This window comes from Phyllobates terribilis, unplaced genomic scaffold, assembly GCF_046119375.1.
Source record: "Phyllobates terribilis strain yellow unplaced genomic scaffold, ASM4611937v1 Scaffold_2__4_contigs__length_985480577, whole genome shotgun sequence".
Classification (NCBI taxonomy): Eukaryota; Metazoa; Chordata; class Amphibia; order Anura; family Dendrobatidae; genus Phyllobates; species Phyllobates terribilis.
In genome coordinates, this window is record NW_027362762.1 from 750,652,041 (window position 1) to 750,673,078 (window position 21,038).

General features: G+C 48.3%; 1 protein-coding gene across 3 annotated transcripts in view; it reads right to left on the minus strand.

Moving 5' to 3' along the window:
- Positions 1-19,077: 19,077 nt before the first annotated feature.
- SRPX (sushi repeat containing protein X-linked) overlaps positions 19,078-21,038 on the minus strand; it is a 152,051-nt gene continuing 150,090 nt past the window's right edge. For all 3 annotated transcript variants that reach the window (XM_073667288.1, XM_073667287.1, XM_073667290.1), the window contains one exon: positions 19,078-20,080. In XM_073667288.1, coding sequence (XP_073523389.1) covers positions 19,900-20,080 — 181 coding nt within the window. In that variant the 3' untranslated portion in view covers positions 19,078-19,899. The remainder of the gene's footprint in view (positions 20,081-21,038) is intronic.

Genomic DNA, 21,038 nt, shown 5'->3' on the forward strand with positions numbered 1-21,038 from the left:
TGGGTGACCGTGACAGACTCTGCCCACGGTCTCCGGTCTCTGGCTGGGGAATGTCTTTACCCCCACCAGCTTGGGTTCCGGTACCCTTCTGCTGACTCCTCACCCGGTGTTCTTATTTGGGTTCTTGGGTCCCTTCTTTGTCCCCCCTCTGGGTCTTTCTGCACTCCACTCTCTCTCTCTTCAGGCTCAGGTCTGCTCTGCTCCCTTGCTGCAGGCTGACTTCCTCTGCAGCAGACTTGTTCTCTGCAGCTGACTGACTGACAGGCTCCTCTGCGTCTGACCCTGATCCTAGTTGGTGCCCTCCTTATATATCCCTCTATGTGTGAGCTCAGGTGACCAGCACCCAATGAGCTCCTACCACTACCCAGACTGCTCCCCCTATCTGCCCCTACACTACATGGGATGTTCCTCCCCCCTCCCACTCCAGCCAGGAACAGGCTCGGTCGCACCTGCACATTTCTAAGTGGGAGTGCCGTCGGCCTGCTCCTCTGGAATGGGATGTATGTAGTGCATGCAGTCTATCTGAGCTCAGTTCCACACTCCTTCCTTACCCGGGAGTGGAATATCACACCTCTGGGTTGAGGTGCAATACCCCTGTAGCAGCCGAATCCTCAGGGTGCTACATTCCCCCCTGGTAAATCACAGCACGTCCTCGGGCTGCAAAGACAAAAACACCAAAACATACAAATTTTTATAAACATATAAAACATATAAAATATTATATATATATAAACTTTTTCATATAGACATCATTATAACATTCTCGTCGTCTCGTTCTTTCTTCCTCCTCTGGTCACCGTGCAACTCGTGACCAGGTAAAGTGCGACAGTCTTTTGATAAGCAGTTTCTCATAAAACCAGTAGGGGGCGCCTTAGGAAGCGCAACTATGTACAGGGAAGTTTTGGCCGTTCTCAGTCCCCGGCCAAGTAAAGGGAATGGGATGGCTGCTCACAGTCCTCAGCCTGGTTTGGGTAGGGGACACACGGATTAAACTGTTCACTGGTCCCAACGGGGACTAAACTTCTCAGTAGTTACGGCTACTTGGGTACCCCGACGGGTAACTATATACAGTTTTTCTTTACTACTGTTCTTAATCGTAGTACCTCCTAGCCTTGAACCCGTCCGGGTCTTCTGGCTCCTCCTCCCTACACCGCAACTCCTCCTCTGTCAGGCGATGCACGTGGAGGGCGTAAGGTCCCTTGGCACACTTGTGCCGGGTGAACGTTACCTCGTCACCGACGTAGAGGTCACGGCCTTTGTGACCCTCTGGCAGGTGAGACTCGACATCCCGTCGGGTAACGAAGACGTCACCCATGGTGTTCCGGTCCTTTATGAAGCCCCACCCATGCTGCGCATTAAACTTTATTACCGTCCCGATGGTACGGGGACGATCTGCTGCATAGGGGTCCCTTCTGGTCCGACTCTTTTGCTCCGCGCTGCGGGTCCGGGCCCATTGCTCTCTGGCCCGCCTCTCCTCCCGCTCTCTCTTGAACTCTGCCAGCTGTTGACGGCAACACTCGGTACGCTCTGCTGCAGCTGCCCGAGTCTCTCCGGTGAACCCCATCAAATCTTCTCCCGTGGGGTCCCACACGAATTGGGCTTCTTCTAGTGGAGGCGAGACCCGAGTCACGGGCTTTGGAGCCGGGATCAGGGGCTCACACAGGGGACCTAACTTCTTTTGTCGCTCCAGTTCCAAGAATTCTTTGGGCCAGATGAAGGGCCGCCCGTCCGGCCACGCTAGCTGGCTGAAGGGGTCCTCTCCCAGACTTGGCACCCTTGATGTTACGGGTGCGGGCGCGATGGTGGGGGCGCCCAGGTTGCCCAGGCCTTGCGGCCAGGCCGGGGGCATCTGGAAGGTAAATGGAACTGTTAACACGGCGGCACCCTGGGCCACCTGGCCTTGCGACCAGGCCGGAGGCTCCGCGGAGGTAGATGGCTCTGCTGGGGATGCGGCGCCCGGAAACGCTAGGCCTTGCGACCAGGCCGGAGGCTTCCCTTCCTTCGCCACGCTCTGGGTCACGACGCGTGACGTCACTGGGGTCGCGACGGCGGCTTCCGGTCGGGGCCTAGTCGGTGGCGGTGTCATGGCGGTCTCGGGTACGGCAGGGGGACTTTCGGGCTCTGCGACGGGGAGCTGGGGCAGGTAAGTGGTCTTCCGGTATGGGGTATAGGCATCCCCCTTACCTGCTGCCATGCGTCTCGCTCCCTCTTCTGCGCCGTCTCCGGCCTTGGGTCCTCCCGCGTCATCCGCAGAGGTAGTCGGTGTCTTCTTCCAAGGGAGCGGGTTCCGTGGACGGATTCCAGCTTGCTGGGCCATCTCCCGGCCCCACTCCGCCAGGATCTCCCTCTGCACTCGGGCCATCCTTCCCGCGAGGCCCTCCAGGGCACTCCGCGCGCACTCCCGATCTCGGGGAAGCTGCGCCAGGATCTCCGCTAAGCCTAGCGGGGTTGTTGACTCTAGCAGGCTCCTGACCATCGGGTCGGTGCTGCTCTGCTCTTCTTCCGGCAGGCTCCTGGCCAGCGGGCCGGTGCTGCTCTGCTCTCCTCTTTCTTCCTTTTGCAGGCTCCTGGCCAGCGGGCCGGTGCTGCTCTGCTGCCGCTCCATTCCCGGGTCTACTCTTCCTCTTCTCGACTCCGGGTGCTCTCGCTCTGGATACCTTGCCTCCGGGTGCGCTCGTTCCAGACTGCTCCAAGCGACACCCATCTTTTCTCTTCTCTTTCGTCTCCTCCCACTTCGAGGGCGGTCCCGGGGCAACTCGGTGACTGTCAGCTCCAGGGGTAGTTCTTTCACGCTGACAGACACCTCCAGCATCACAGTCTCTGTTGGTGGGGGCGGTTTCCACTTTTGGCGCCATTTTCTGTCCTGGCCCACGATGGGAGGTGGCCTCTTGCCCTCCTTTGGCACGCCCATAATGGCGTCCGCTGCTCTTCCAAGGCGGGAAATCTGCGGTTTTGGCGGGAAGCGTCGCCCAGTGGCGGGAAACTCTGCAGATGGCGGGAACAAGCTGGAAATGGCGGACAATCGGCGGGAAACGACTGGTGATGGAGTCCGATGGCGTGGACCCTCCGGAACCGGCAGGAGTCTTCTTTCTGAGGTAAACTTGCACTTTTCTTCAGGCACGCAGTACCCGGGTGTTGCGGGCACGTAATCCTGCCGACTACGCCAAAGTTGACGCGCCCCCTGGGACATATTCCTTTTTGAGGGGAATACCCGGCACCGGATCAGATGGGGGGTTGTAGTCTCCGAGCGGCTGTGACCCGGTCCCGTGCCCAGGGCGTCAAGCTCAGGGTTATGTGGCAGTCTTTACTGATGTTATTAAAGTTCGTTGTGTCGACTACGCCACCCGTTGTGATGCGGTCACTGTGGCCGCCGCTGCAGCAGGGTCCGCTGAGGCTGATGGTGGATGCGCAGCTTGGTGGGATAACCCCCAACGGGAGGGGTATAGCCTCAGAGGGGACAGGCGCAGAGGATGGGGGTTGTGGTGGTGCGGTGCAGCCGGTAATGATGACAGACTCGGGTAGTGCAGTTAAGGGTCTTTACTTACTGCAGATGTTCCTGGTCACTCTAGCTCCAAGTGACCTCCCGAGCCGTGCTGCGTCCACCAGGTCCTGGATCCGGCCAACCCCCAAACAAGTCCGGAGCGTGGCCCTGAGCTCTCCCTCTGTCCTTCCTTCAGCCGTCCCCACCAGTGATTCACCTAAATCCAGCTCCCTCGGGCCTTCTGTTGGGCAACCTTTGGCCTCAGGTTCCCTGACCCTCCATGTGGTGTGCCTTCAGGGTGAATGTAGTGGGTGACCGTGACAGACTCTGCCCACGGTCTCCGGTCTCTGGCTGGGGAATGTCTTTACCCCCACCAGCTTGGGTTCCGGTACCCTTCTGCTGACTCCTCACCCGGTGTTCTTATTTGGGTTCTTGGGTCCCTTCTTTGTCCCCCCTCTGGGTCTTTCTGCACTCCACTCTCTCTCTCTTCAGGCTCAGGTCTGCTCTGCTCCCTTGCTGCAGGCTGACTTCCTCTGCAGCAGACTTGTTCTCTGCAGCTGACTGACTGACAGGCTCCTCTGCGTCTGACCCTGATCCTAGTTGGTGCCCTCCTTATATATCCCTCTATGTGTGAGCTCAGGTGACCAGCACCCAATGAGCTCCTACCACTACCCAGACTGCTCCCCCTATCTGCCCCTACACTACATGGGATGTTCCTCCCCCCTCCCACTCCAGCCAGGAACAGGCTCGGTCGCACCTGCACATTTCTAAGTGGGAGTGCCGTCGGCCTGCTCCTCTGGAATGGGATGTATGTAGTGCATGCAGTCTATCTGAGCTCAGTTCCACACTCCTTCCTTACCCGGGAGTGGAATATCACACCTCTGGGTTGAGGTGCAATACCCCTGTAGCAGCCGAATCCTCAGGGTGCTACATATATCTAAAACATATATATGTATTTCAACATAAATGAGTACAACCCTTTTGAAAAGTAAGAGTTTAATTACTATCCCACTGAACAGAAGAACAATTTCCAAAATTCATGGAATGAAGAAGTTGGTGAAATATTGCATCATCTATCTTTTTCCATTTCTCATCAAGAACAATTTCTCTTAGAACCTGGGTGCTGGATGGATAGGAATGCTCAACTTGTCTCTACAGAATTCCATTTAGGTGTTCAGTTAGGTTCAGGTCAGGAGACATAACTGGCCACTGAATCACTTTCACCCTCTTTTTCAAACAAAAGTTGTTATGTAAAGTCTCAGTAGTCTTCACATTTTTTGGAATGGACCCTGATGGACTTTTTTTTGTGCATGAGCTTTAGGATAGGCTTCCTTCATGGACGACACTAGGTATTTTGGTGCCCTAGGCTTATAAAGCCAATAGTGCTCCCACCCACCCCAAAACAAAGGAATGGGTTATTACCTACAGTTTTAATCGTGGCCTAAAAACGCATTTCTTTAGACTGGCAATTCGCCTCACCTCACTTATCTAACTATCTTTGTTTTGCCCATAAAAATTTTTCTTCAAAATCAGAACCCTCGTAGCATCTGTTCACACACTGTCCATGCACTTAATAGCCCTCTGTACTTGTACACATACTGGCTGGTGACCGGTTCATGCAGCATTATGTGAATACCCTATTTATTATATTGATGGCTGGACCATACAATACAAGCACTTTTTACCATTTTCTGTACCTTTCATGTTCCCCTATTTCCTCATAGTTTGTAAGCTTGCGAGCAGGGCCCTCTCTCATTTTGGTATCTGGTATGTGTTATTCTGTAATGTCTTTATTGTCTTTACAAGTCCCCTCTAAACCGTAAAGTTCTGCGGAATATGTTGGCACTATAGAAATAAAATAATAATTATTATTATTATACACTAAGGTAACAGGACGAGTGACTTTACAGGGAGTGCAATTTCAAAGTTAGATGTAGAATCATTCATTGTTTGCGGACCATTTACACGAAACCAGGGACAAATATCGATATTCATCCCTGACATACTATATTTTAAATATCAGAACCAAGGATAGTCATAGAAAATAATATAGCTTTACTATAATGAGGGCAGTTTGGTTAACAGACCACCAGCATAGGTAAAGGGATACGCATAATGCTTTTTGCACCCGTTATGCAACAAATACAGCTTGCATAAAACTGATGGCAGTTTTGGTGATGTATTCATGTACTCATGGTGGATCTAGTGTCATATTTATGTACTGATGCTGATTCTGTTGATGTATTCCGGTTCTGGTGACATATTCATGCAGTGATGGTTTTTCTGGTGCTGTATTCATGTACTTCTGATAGCTCTGGTGATGTATTCATATACTGATGATGATTACATAAATAGAACACAAAAGCCATCAATTGTAGATTCATATGGCACCAGTACTATAAATAAATATGTCTCCAGAACCACCATCAGTACATGAATGCATCACCGGAATCAGTACATGAAAATGTCACCAAAACTACCATCAGTACATGGCTAAATCACCAAAACCACTATTAGTACATGAATCTATCACTTGAATCACCATCAGTACACAAATAAATCAACAGACCCACCACCAGTACATGAATATGTCACCAGAAGCACCATCAGTACATGAATGCAATACCAGAACCACCATCAGTACATAACTGTGTCACCAAAACCACCATCAAAACATGATTATGTCATCAAAACCACCATCAATACATGAATACATCAACAGAACCACCATCAGTACAATAATACATCACCAGAACCACCATAGGTACATGAATACATTACCAGAACCATCATCAGTACATGACTATGTCACCAGAACCAAAACATGACTACCTCATCAGAACCACCATAAGTACATGAATGCATCACCAGAACCACCATCAGTACATTAATACATCACCAGAACCACCATTAGTACATGAATAGATATGGGCGCATTCTTACACCTTGATCCTGCCAGTGGCTGCCACTCGATGCATCTGGAAGTAGCAAGCGAGCAGCTTCAGCAAGGAGGGGGACAAGGCTGTGTGAAGTGCTGTCTGCTCACTTCAATGCCCTTCCTCTTCATTGAATCCGCAGCCAAAAACAAGCACCAGCCAGGCGTCAGAACGTGCCTGCATTCATATTGTGTGTGTGTCCACACTGACACTTGAATCGCTACTGTGAAGTGAAATGTTAAGTGATTATAGACAGCACTTCTACCAAATTACCTCTTTCAATTAAGACACTTGACTGTCTTTAACCCCTTGACGCTGTGGCCCTGTTCTGGCTTTGAGCTTTCGTTTTTTGTTCCCCTTCTTCCCAGGCCATGTGAGGGCTTCTTTTTAGTGGGACGAATTGTTATTTTGAACTACACCATTAGTTTTACCATATTGTGTACTGGGAAATGGGCAAAAAATCAAAGTGCGATGAAATTGCAAAAAAAGTACAATTCCACAGTTGTTTTTTTTTTTCTTTTTTACTATGTTCACTAAATGCTAAAACTGGCCTGCCAATAGGATTTGATTCTCCAAGTCATGGCAAGTTTGCAGATACCAAATATGTATAAGTTTGTTTTTATTTAAGTTTGCATCTCCATTTTTCGGGAACAGGGGCAGGGTGAGGGCTTATTTTTTGCACACCGAGCTGACGTTTTTATTGATACCATTTTGGGGTAGATACAATGTTTTGATCGCCCGTTATTGCATTTTATTGCAATGTTGCGGCGACCAAAAAAACGTAATTCTCGGGTTTTGATTCTTATCTCGTTACGCCGTTTACTGATCAGATTAATTATTTTTTTATATTGATAGATCAGGTGATTCTGAACACGGTGATACCAAACGTGTATTTTTTTTTTTTATTATTATTATTATTATTTAGAATGGGGCGAAAGAGGGTGATTTGAGGTTTTATATTTTTTCAAATTTTTTAACAACTTATTTATTTTTTTCTACTTTTTACATGCTTCAATAGTCTCCATGGGAGACTAAGAAGCTGTGATTTTCTTATCAACCTGTGTTACTCATAGCAGGGCTTCATCCCTGCTATGTGTAACAAAAGTGTTCATCTGCTATGAGCACCGACCGCTGGGTGGCGCTCACAGCAGATCGGCTATGACAACCACAGGGTTCTCCAGCAGACCCTGGGTTGTCATGCTAACCCATCGGCGACCCCCATTCATATGACACGGGTGGCGATGTGCAGAGCTAGTGATGCGCTTCCGGCGGAGAGATTGACAGCATCATGTTAACAGCCGTGGGTGGATCGCAATTCCACCCGTGGCTGTTAGGGGCACATGTCAGCTGTACAGATCAGCTGTCATGTGCCCGGAAAGGTGCGGGCTCATCGCCGGATCCTACACCAAAGGGGGAGACACGACATGCGCCGTACAAATACGGTGCATACCGTGAAGGGGTTAATATGCAAATAGAAGGGGCTAGCGGTGCACCAAAGCATAGGCCACGCCAAGAGTGCATAGAAGCACCCTAATCTGCATATGAAAAATAAAATATTAAGTTAAAACTGTATATATCTGTGTCCCATCCTCTATATAAATGTGTATGCAGATTAATTAGCATTTTGGAGGTGAAAAACTCCCTTTAAATATCATCATTCTCAGTAACACATTGTCGTGTGTACACGTGCTGTTGAGAACAATGCTTTTCTATGTGCACAGGATGATCATATTAACGATCGTTCTGTGCACATGAAAGTGAGGCCACAACTTGTCTAAACGGACTAGTAAAAGTACACTGTCAGCACAGAATGACTGCTCAAACCAAGTACAGTAACTCATTTAAATACACTTTCCCACCTGTTTAGATTCCATCTATATCAGTGTTTCCCAAACTCCAGTCCTCACGGACCCCACAGGTCATGTTTTCAGGATTTCCATAGTATTGCACAGGTGAGAGAATTCCTGATGCCTTGATGATACTTCCATCACCTGTGCAATACTATGGAAATCCTGAAAACATGACCTGTGGGGTCCGTGAGGACTGGAGTTTGGGAAACACTGATCTATACCCATCCTTCTCTGGCCCTATGAAGCCAGAGTTGTCAATCAAAGAAGAGGGGGGTGTAGATTGAGAGAAAACAAGCTGGTGTGAAGGTATATTTAAATGATTGGCCCCACCCTGAAGCACCAAGCTAAAAAAGATCAGTGGTTGTGACGCGCCCCTGGGCCTGTGTCGCGCTGCGGTGCGCACGCGGGAGCTTACCCGGAGCCGGATCCGTGGAGGGTTGTAGTCTCGTGGCGGTGACCCGGTCCGTGCCCAGGGAGTCAAACTGGACGGCAGTCTACTAGTAGTAAATAGTTGATGACTACGCCACCCGTTGAGTGCAGCCAGGGAGCTGCTGCTGCGGGGCAGACCGCTGAGGCCGATGGTAGGATTATGCAGCGTGATAGTATAACCCCCAACGGGAGGGGTATGGTCTCAGGGCAGCCGACGTGGATGATGGGGGTAGCAGGAACCACTCAGAGACGGTACGGTGTAGTTCAGGGTCTTTACTGGTAACAACGATAGACCCTCCCGGAGTACTTGCTAGCGAACGGGGCCTGGTCAGTCCTTGAGCAGATGGGATCTCCCCTGGCCAGGCGTAGTTGTAGGCCTCCCAAACTGACTGTACTCTTCTGGCTACCTTGCTAGAAGCTGATGTAAGTAGCCCACGTCCCTGAGTGTACCGTGTGGTGCTCACCCGTATGGCCGGTGACTCGGGGCCTTCTAATGGCTTCCGCTCCACGATGGCGGTGCTGGTCCCACGCGTGTGACCGTGCCTTCGGGCTTCTGGGCCAGAGGACCTGAAATCCCCTGCCTGACGGATTCTGCTGCTGGGTAGGAGTTAGTCCCCACAGCCTCGGACTCCGGGTCCGGAAAGAAGTCTTCTTAGTCAGGGCGAGCTCTGCAGCTGCCAGCCCCTGACTCCTTGTAACTCTGCTGTTTCCTATGCTGCTTCTTGTCTCTACTCCACTTGTCTCCAGGCTCAGGCCCCTGGACAGGGCCTGCCTGTGGAGCAGAGCCCATAGAGCAGCTCTGCTCCCTGTCTTCTCCTCACAGAACTCTCTACCCTGCCTCAGCCCCAGGTTTATATAGGGGAAGTCCTTCCCCTCCCAAGACTGGGCAGGAGGTGTGGCATGCACAGGATCCCTGACCAAAGGACCTCCCACCTGCTCTCAGACGTAATATCTCTATCACTGTGGCAACCAGACCCCTGGGGTGTCACAGTTGTTTAAAGGTTGCATCTGGCACCTTATAACTAAGTACCTGATTCCAAGATGATTCTTCATAGCCACAGCTCATCTATACGGACTATCCTCTTCTCTGGTCTTCTGTAGAACATCCCAAAATGGTGCCCTTAAAAAGAACAGTGTCATCATAATGCCGCCTAAGTAAAAATAACCACACATACTGTGCACTAAATAAGCCCTATGCTGTGCCCCTAAATAAAGAATTGTCCCTGTGCTCCCTGAGCAAAAAATGACTACACACAGTCTCATTCTTAGTACATGGTCTCCACACTATACTCTCATATAAAATATTCCCACCACACTGGTCTGCCCTTGTGAACTATGACAGTCACTCCACACTCTCATAAATGAAAACCACCACACTGCGCCCCCCCCATTATGAATTATAATTAATTCATTAATTGTAAAATGCTGCGGAATATGTTGGTGCTACATAAATAAAAATTATTATTATACCCACCACACTTTCAATTATGAACTATGATCTCTACTGTCCCCACTCCATGCAATCCCCTCTTCAATGTCCCCCTCATATTGTCCCCAGTCCATACTGAGTCCTCCCCTGCTACCCATTCTCCATACCATGCATTCTATTCATCCCCCTATTATCCATACCAAGCCCCCATACTACCCTATTCTCGAAACTGAGCTCTCCCATGTTACCCCAATTTGATGCCCCTCTATGCTATCACAGTCTCCATACCAAGCACCCATGCTACCCCAGTCTCCATAATGAGCGCCCCCATGCTACCCCAGTCTCTATACCGAGCCTTCCCACACTACCCTTTTCTATACCGACACCCCCATGCAACCCCATTCTCCATACCGAGCCCTCACATGCTACCTCCATAAAAAGGACCCATGCCATCCCCTTTCTATACCGAGCCTCCCCATTCTCCATACAGAGTCCTTCCCATACTGCCACCGGTATCTTTGGCTCTATGAGCACTTACCTTCTCCTCCTCTGTGTACCTCTGTAATGATATTGGCAGTATTGCTCCACAATTTCCATCCCTCCTCCGCTGTGTGCAGCATTGGGCCTCTTGCCGCCCATTTGTAGTATTATGCCCTTCCTCCTTATCTGCAGCACTATAACCGCCTTCCTATCTCTCTCCACCCTGTCTGCAGCATTGTGGCCCCCTTCATAACAATCCCCACTGTATCATTGTTCCCCCAGTCCCTATCCCTCCCCAACTGTCTGCAGCATTCCCACCCTTCCCCATCTTTAACATTGTGCCACCCATTCTACCCACCCACACACCGTCTGCAGCTACATGCCCCTCTTCCCAATCCTTCCCCCGTCTACACCATTGTTCACCCATTTCTATCCTCCTCCACTGTCTGAAACACTGTGCCCTCTTTCCCATGCCTACCCCATTGTCTGTGACTCGCCCCCTGGGCCGTGGGGCACGCGGATCCGGGCAATAGGGAGACGCTGGGAGTAGTAGTGGCGGCCCGGTCCCGCGGCTCAGGGTGGTCAAACCAATGGTAGTCTGTTACGTACCGTTGATAATGTCCGACTACGCCACCCGTGGATTGCGGCTATTAGGAACCGCTGCTGCAAGGCAGTCCGCTGGGGCCGATAATGTATGCAGCTGGGATGGTGTGACTCCCCACGGGAAGAGTGCGGCCCCAGGGCAGTGTAGTGAATGGTGTGAGTGATGGTGGTGAGAGTCCCAGTACTGGTAGTGCTGGAGGAGCGAAAGAGCACACAGACAACGTACTGCAGTCCAACGTCTTTTACTCACAGTTCAGGTACTCCAGGTCACTTCTGTACAGGTAGTGAACGCCCGAGCCATGCTGCGTCCACCAGGTGAGGGGCTCGGTCAACTCCCAGGCAGTTCAGGAGTATGGCACAGGACCCCCTTCTTTCCTTTCTCTGGCTTGCCTCACCAGTGACCCACTTTTGTCCGGTCGCCGCGGACCTGCGCAGGTAAACGTGGGCCCCGTTCCCCGCTGTCCTTTATGGTGCCTTCCTAGCAGGTTTGATGAAGTGCTGCACCAATAAATGGTCACAGCCTCCGGTCTTTGGCTGAGGGTTGTTTCTCCTCCACCAACTTGGGATCCGGTACCCTTAATCTGCCTGACCCTTCACCCTGGATTCTCGTGGGTTCTTAGGGTCCCTTCCACCTTCTTGTTCCTGAGCCCTTCTGTTTCTCTCTCTTCTCCTTCTTTCCTGTTCTGTCTTCTCCTCCTTCCCTTGGCCTCTTCTCCAGGCCCACTTCTCCTTCTCCTCTCAGGCTCTGGCCTTTTCTCTAGGCCTGCCTCTGAGCAGAGCTCCTACAGAGCCTCTGCTCCCTGTCTTCTCTGACTGGACTTCTCCCAGAACTAAGATGGTGCCCACCTTTTATACCTCCCTCTAGCCATGAGCCCAGGTGACCAGCAACCAATGGGCTCCTGCCTACGCTCAGGAACCAACCCCTATCTGCCCCTACAGCACTGGGTGTTCCACCCCCCTCCCCACTCCAGACAGGGACATAGTCGGTCATGCCTGCACTTCTGTCTAGTGGGAGCACCGTTGAGCTGTCCCTCGGAAATGGGGTGTGTGTACTGTATGCAGCTAACTGAGCCCTGGCCCATACTCCATCCTTACCCGGGAGTGGAATATCACACCTCTGGCAGAGGTGCAATATCCCTGTAGCGGCCGAACCCTCGGGGCGCTACATCTGCAGCATAGTTCCCACCCCTCCCCTATGTCTACAGCATTGAGCTTCCCCCTCCTCCACTGTCAGCAGCATTTTGTCCCATTTTTTTAAGCATTATGACCCCCTTCCATCTTCTCCCCCGTCTGCAGCATTGCACACTGTTTCCACTGCTAGCCCACTGTGCAGCACTGTGCCCCCCTTTTTTTCCATCCCCTTCTGTAGCATTATGTCACCCATCCAACCCCTTCCCTCCATTTCCAGCCATGTGCCCCTCTTCCCACCCCTTTCCAACTTTCCACCATATGACCCCAATCCCATCCCTGATCCCTCTCTGAAGCATTATGCATCCCTTCCAATCTGTTCTCTACTGACTATAGCATTATGCCCCATTTCCCATTCCTTCTCCACTGTCTGCAGCATTGTACCTCACCACTCCTCAATTTCCAGAGCATTGTGCCTCCCTCTTCCCCACTTTCTGTGCCATTTGGTTCAATACCTATCTAACTGTCCACAGCATTGTGCCCCTTTACCCCACTGTCCACAGTATAGTGCCCAAAATCTCCTCCACTGTAACAGTGAGCTCAAAACCCCTCCGCCCCATAGTTTTAAGTCCCAAAACACCCTACATCTGCCGTAAATCTTTCCCACCCCTGTCAAACTTGTAGGGGATAATGGAGTTTGAAGGAACCGCATCAAGACAGCTCTCTAGTCTCTTACAACTTCTTTCTCCCCTTTTATAAAAACTGTACTTTTTCCTTCTTCCAGGGTCCTTACCTAGAAGGCAGGGGCGGACACAGACTGTAGTGGGCCCCTGTGCAAGAAATTTTGGGGGGCCCCCCCTGCCCTTCATAAGGCAACAAAGTTATGTAAACATAACCCCCCATGTGCATCTCTCACCCCCCCATGTGCAGCTCTCATCCCACCCATGTGCAGCTCTCACCCCCCGTGCATCTCTTATCCCCCCCATGTGCATCTCTCATCCCCCCCATGTGCATCTCTCATCCCCCCCATGTGCATCTCTCATCCCCCTCCGTGCATCTCTCATCCCCCCCATGTGCATCTCTCATCCCCCCCATGTGCATCTCTCATCCCCCCCATGTGCATCTCTCATCCCCCCCCATGTGCATCTCTCATCCCCCCCCATGTGCATCTCTGATTCCCCCCACTCCTAGTTAATTAATTGTATTTAAAAAAAATAAAACTTGTTATACTTACCCCCATGCAATCCCTGCAGAATCCTGGCGCTCGTCCACGTCGCTGCCACCAGGTTCTCCTGACGTTCGGCCATGTGACGGCGCCACATACATAGCCATCAGCTTTTGTTTTGGCCAAAAGATTTTTAAAGCCGCCACCACGATAAGGTAGACTCTTCTGGGCGGGCCCTACTCTAACCTATTAAAATTTTCTTAAAATATCCAATACTCTTTTTAGATATATTTTTATTTAGTTTTCTTTAAGGGAATGTGTCATATACATTTTTTTTTTAAATGACCAATAATACCACATACAGGGAATACCGCCACACCATGACCAGACCACATATTACCACAACATAGTGACCGAATAATACCACACAGAAGGGAGAAAAACTGCCACACCATGACCAGACCACATATTACCACTACATTACTAATATTACCACCACATTACTAATATTACCATAAGTGTCATTATACACGGGAGCTCTATACATGGTATGTATAACGTAAGTGTCCAGGTAATCTAGTGATCACCAGTGAAATTATACACAGGAGCTCTGTATATAGTGTCAGTGTACAGGTAATACAGTGACATTATACACAGGAGCTCTGTATATAGTGTACAGGTAATACAGTGATCATCAGTGACATTATACACAGGAGCTCTGTATATAGTGTCAGTGTACAGGTAATACAGGGATCACCAGTGACATTATACACAGGAGCTCTGTATATAGTGTCAGTGTACAGGTAATACAGTGATCACCAGTGAAATTATACACAGGAGCTCTGTATATAGTGTCAGTGTACAGGTAATACAGTGATCACCAGTGACATTATACACAGGAGCTCTGTATATAGTGTCAGTGTACAGGTAATACAGTGATCACCAGTGACATTATACACAGTGTACATGTAATAGACTGACTCACCGGTGACGTCTCTAGGTGAAGTCCTTCATCTTCGCTTTTCTCCTTCATCCAGCACAGACCGCCATCACTCGTCTCTGCATAAAATAACACAGTTATCTAGAGCACATTCCCCAACTTCTACATTACGCAGCTGAATACAGACGTGCATCCACCATCAATATATGGTTAGTTATTAGGCAACCTACCATTCCAAATATAAATTGTAATCAACCACTGTGCCCCCATTAACTGTAAATAGGCACTTAATATATAATTTAATTAGAACCTCTACTCTTTCCGCCAATTTGTTACCAGTCACACTCCTGCATCCGCAACGCCCCCTACTCTATACTTCCTGCTCCCCGCATTCAATATTTACATGCACCCCCTGCCCCAATTCATTATATCATGTCCGTGCTCTCCCCACCCCATCATCATTTATCATTTACTCTCCCCCACCCCACATTCGTTATGTGCCCCTCTCTCATCCCCCTCCCCCACATGTGCCCCTCTCTCATCCCCCTCCCCCACATGTGCCCCTCTCTCATCCCCCTCCCCCACATGTGCCCCTCTCTCATCCCCCTCCCCCACATGTGCCCCTCTCTCATCCCCCTCCCCCACATGTGCCCCTCTCTCATCCCCCTCCCCCACATGTGCCCCTCTCTCATCCCCCTCCCCCACATGTGCCCCTCTCTCATCCCCCTCCACCACATGTGCATCTCCCATCTCATCCCCCTCCACCACATGTGCATCTCCCATCTCCCCCCCCCACACACATGTGCATCTCCCATCTCCCCCCCACCACACACATGTGCATCTCCCATCTCCCCCCCACACACACATGTGCATCTCCCATCTCCCCCCCCCCACACACACACATGTGCATCTCCCATCTCCCCCCCCACACACACACATGTGCATCTCCCATCTCCCCCCCACACACACACACACATGTGCATCTCCCATCTCCCCCCCCCCACACACACACACACATGTGCATCTCCCATCTCCCCCCCCACACACACATACACACACACATGTGCTTCTCCCATCTCTCCACTCCTAGTTAATTGTATTTTAAAAAAAATAAAACTTGTTATACTTACCCCCATGCGATCCCTGCAGAATCCTGGCGCTCGTCCAAATCGCTGACAGCAGGTTCTCCTGACTTCCGGCCATGTGACGGCACCGTCACATGACCGGAAGTCAGGGGAATCATCAAGGCGCTGCTGCAACAGCGCAGCTCAGCGCTGAAATGTCCCGGACCCGGCGCATAGCATGGGGCCCCGGAGAGAGACGCACAAGAGGGGGGCCCCCGAGGGGGCCCCTACCGGCCGGGCCCCATACTGGAGTCAGGGCAGTCATGCCCTGATGGCGGCCCTGCTGGAGGCTGGAGGGGCCCCCTCTCCCTCGGGGCCCCCGTTCAATGAACCGGCTGCACGGGCGGTAGTTCCGCCCCTGCTAGAAGGACCGTGAAAAGACTGCTACTAAGGAGAAGGGTCTCTACATGTTACCTCAAAAATATTACTGTTTATAGATATATGCAGCTTTGACATTACAGGTTTCTAAGAATTGATGAAAGGACTTTTTCTACTACTTTTATTGTATATTTTTGCATTAACTTTTATATTTCTGATATTAATGCCAATGTTTTATAATGTGTATTGACTGTTTACTTTGGTGCCATAGGCACTTGCTGAGCTGGTACGTATTTCTACTTCTAAGCATTCCTACTTCTGTCCCATGGCTGGGGACAGGCATGCTAAAGGAGGGGGGTATGTAATACCCCAGAGTTGTATTACTAAGTAAACTCTGTGTAAGCTGTTCTTAATATGACTATATATGATTTGCTGTTGCACTGTTAGTACAGTAATAGTTAATTCCTCTCACTAGAATGGTTGCTAGGCAAGTAGCTTAGTGGGTCCCTGGGGTGTACAAAAGTTAGATACAAGCTTTATTCTGGGAGGTCTAGAGTTGCATAATAGCAAGAAACACCTTGAACAGAGAGGAGGAACATGTGAGGGGATCCTTCATCCTTCCCCTTTCAGCTGGCCAGATAGTGATAGACTGACTGGAGAACACTCGTGGGATATCCTGAGGACTAGAACCCTTAGACAGATGGAATTCCCTGGTCTGCACAGCACCTCTAGCTTACCAGATACTACGCCATGGACATGGACGCACAAGGAGTACAGGCCTGGAGAGTGGTCCTCCATGTTGGAGAAAGTTAGAGCGAGCAGTGATGCAGGGCTCTGCTGAGGAATGCCAACCCAGTGGATAGAAGAGGATCTCTATCATGTCAGTTTGGAGAACAGGATAGGCTCTATTCACACTTGCTGAATGTCGGGCCTCTCATCTGCTGTTTTCCCTGTATCTTTCGCTAAACGTCCATCTGAGAAACCATGTCATCTGCGCATGTCTGCTCTGTACCATCTGTGGCTGTAATCCCTTCTTTGCTGTGTTAAACAACAAGTAAAAGTTCCATCTGTTTGAAAAGCACACCTACCTTGGTCTCCTCTTGTTGCCTCTTCTCTAAACCCCATGTCTACCTCTGCACAAACACCCTGGGCAACGTCGACCACATTGCACACCATCAGAGAGGGGACAGTAGTAATGAAAACGACGTTTAACCCCTGTACATCCGCAACCACGTGTCCCTTATTTGAAATGTGCCTCTGCAGCGTCAGACACCGGGCACGGCCACCATATATATATATACAGTACAGACCAAAAGTTTGGACACACCTCATTTAAAGATTTTCCTGTATTTTCATGACTTTGAAAATTGTACATTCACACTGAAGGTATCAAAACTATGAATTAACACATGTGGAATTATATACTTAACAAAAAAGTGTGAAACAACTGAAAATATGTCTTATATTCTAGGTTCTTCAAAGTAGCCACCTTTTGCTTTGATGACTGCTTTGCACCCTCTTGGCATTCTCTTGATGTGCTTCAAGAGGTAGTCACCGGAAATGGTTTTCACTTCACAGGTGTGCCCTGTCAGGTTTAGTAAGTGGGATTTCTTGCCTTATAAATGGGGTTGGGACCATCAGTTGTGTTGTGCAGAAGTCAGGTGGATACACAGCTGATAGTCCTACTGAATAGACTGTTAGAATTTGTATTATGGCAAGAAAAAAGTAGCTAAGTAAAGAAAAACGAGTGGCCATCATTACTTTAAGAAATGAAGGTTGGTCAGTCCGAAAAATTGGGAAAACTTTGAAAGTGTCCCCAAGTGCAGCTGCAAAAACCATCAAGCGCTACAAAGACACTGGTTCACATGAGGACCGCCCCAGGAAAGGAAGACCAAGAGTCACCTCTGCTTCTGAGGATATGTTTATCCAAGTCACCAGCCTCAGAAATTGCAGGTTAACAGCAGCTCAGATTAGAGACCAGGTCAATGCCACACAGAGTTCTAGCAGCAGACACATCTCTTCAACAACTGTTAAGAGGAGACTTTGTGCAGCAGGCCTTCATGGTAAAATAGCTGCTAGGAAACCACTGCTAAGGACAGGCAACAAGCAGAAGAGACTTGTTTGGGCTAAAGAACACAAGGAATGGACATTAGACCAGTGGAAATCTGTGCTTTGGTATGATGAGTCCAAATTTGAGATCTTTGGTTCCAACCACCGTGTCTTTGTGCGACGCAGAAAAGGTGAACGGATGGACTCTACATGCCTGGCTCCCACCGTGAAGCATGGAGGAGGAGGTGTGATGGTGTGGGGGTGCTTTGCTGGTGACACTGTGGGGGATTTATTCAAAATTGAAGGCATACTGAACCATCATGGCTACCACAGCATCTTTCAGCGGCATGCTATTCCATCCAGATTGCATTTAGTTGGACCATCATTTATTTTTCAACAAGACAATGACCCCAAACACACCTCCAGGCTGTGTAAGGGCTTTTTGACCAAGAAGGAGATTAATTGGGTTCTACGCCAGATGACCTGGCATCCTCAGTCACAAGACCTGAACCCAATTGAGATGGTTAGGAGTGAGCTGGACCGCAGAGTGAAGGCAAAAGAGCCAACAAGTGCTAAGCATCTCTGGGAACTCCTTCAAGAATGTTGGAAGACCATTTCCGGTGACTACCTCTTGAAGCTCATCAAGAGAATGCCAACAGTGTGCAAAGCAGTCATCAAAGCAAAAGGTGGCTACTTTGAAGAACCTAGAATATAAGACATATTTTCAGTTGTTTCACACTTTTTTGTTAAGTATATAATTCCACATGTGTTAATTCATAGTTTTGATGCCTTCAGTGTGAATGTACAATTTTCATAGTCAAGAAAATACAAAAGCATCTTTAAATGAGAAGGTGTGTCCAAACTTTTGGTCTGTACTGAATATCTCTGTATATATGCACATTTTGGGGCACCTCCCTTTCTGCATCTTCCATTAAACTAAAATTGCCATTTTCAGCAGGGAGCATATGCAGACATTTTTGTGAGCCTTATAGCATTTTGTTCATGGTTTAATAATCATATTTTTGCTGGCAAGGTTCCCTGCAACCATTACGTTTAATATGAGAATTCATTTACTTTTCTTTGTAAATAGGTATCCTTTAAAATCCAATAGTACTTTTTTATGCAAAAAGCAAAACAACAAGAAGTGCATGCAACCATTATTTTATTATCCACAGAAAAAAAATTATATTTCTCTTCCACAATATAATATATAATAGCATCTCTGCATAAAAATGTTTTATTAAAAGCTTTCATTATTGCCATATATAAAAATGTGTCCTCAAGAAAATCCCAAATTGTACAAATATTTAAATAGTCACATGACTTGTATTCATTAAAAGGAATTTTTCAAGTTCAGAAAAAAGATAGTTTAGAGGCGAGTAAAGTGTTTTTTTTTTATTATTAAATACCATTTACCTTGACTTGAGCAATTTTTATTCTTGAACTTGCAAAAAACCCTTTAATGAAAAAAAAACTGTACACAAAGTGTTAAGTAATTGCTGTGTTACTGGCATTACTACATCCGTACCTACTATTGATGGCCACTTATGCAGATTCACTGACCTCTATGGGGATTGTACTAGGCACAAATTGTAAAGAGGTCAGTGTACAGGGAGAGGGAGGAGGTGAGCTGTAACCATCACCTATTGTTATTGATCTGCCTCCAGCTTCATAATGGAAGTGTTAGTTTTCTTTGTAATTCTGCCAATGATAGTAATGATATGACTCCTGAAAAATGCAGAAGAGAAAGTGTGTGTCTATCGTGAGGATAAGTGACAAGTGTGAAAACTGCAATATTTCAGGATCAGTCCCCCAAAGTGAAATAATAATGGATCCAATAAATCTGACACGATCATGCATTTGTGAAATAAAGAGCCAACATATATAAAGATGAATTTCTCTGTACAGCAGGTATATGCAGCAGTAGCTCTCCATCATTTTATTCCAAATTGTCCAATACATGTCTATCAGTTACACGTGTGTCCTACTTCAGCTTGAAACGTCATCTCATCTCTTCGAAGAGGGAAGGCATCAATGAGTGTAAAAAGATCTGAATTGTTTATAGGGATGGCGTATCTTTCCTTGTCCACACCATGTTTATCCAGAACGACCATCTGAAATTTTCTTTCTGGTATTCTTAGGAGCAATCTAAGGACATGAAAATTACTACATCATGAAGTATAACTAGTAACATAGTACAAATCAAGTATACAAAGATAAAACAAGTATAAAACATAACTATGTGCACAGTCAACAAGTCACATTGACTGTGTATATAATCTAACACAAAGATCTCACCTTAAGGTGGTTTTTAGGATTCGGAAAACCGCTCTTCCTTAGCTGCATTTTGTTTAAAAACAAACAAGCTGTGCTTCATCACCCTCCCCAGGTCCATTGCTGAGTCTCCGACACTGCAGCTGGTGTTGGTTATTATTGTCTGCAGCACTGATGTCACGTCTGCAGCCAATAATTGAGTTCCTCAGCTTCGTCTGATTTGATAACACAAGCCGCTCAGAGCCATTAAGCTCAGTTATTGGCTGCAGCGCTTTCGACATGACATCAGCACTGCAGACAATAACAAACACCAGGATCAGCAGCAGACTCAGAGCTGGTCTTGTGGTGGATGATTAAAGAAAAAAGAGTTTTTTGTTTTTTTCAAAACCAGACAATCCTTTAATGTGAAGTAGAACATCAGTTCTGTCAATTTATAACCAATCATTATGTCACGAAAATCCGGTGTTCTGCTAGCACGCATTACGACTGCAGTAAATATGGGCAGGATCTGCTCAATGTGTCTGATATCACCTTTCTCCTCCTGTTCTGGGAGCTTACAAAAGGATAAGGAAGGATGGAGTACAGAATCTCAGTGCCGAGATATCTTGTTAATGATTGCAATGTAATACTGAGATGTGGACGTCACTGAGTACACCTGATTCTGGCTTTTTTGTGAAACTTTAAATGGTGTCCCTTCCCACAGTGCAATATAAGCATTCAGTGAATAAACACAATTCCTCCATTTTATCGAGAGGAGGCTATTTACAGTGTTTATTGTATGATTAAAATGGCCAATGATTATGATTTTTGTGGTCAATATGATTACGGTACT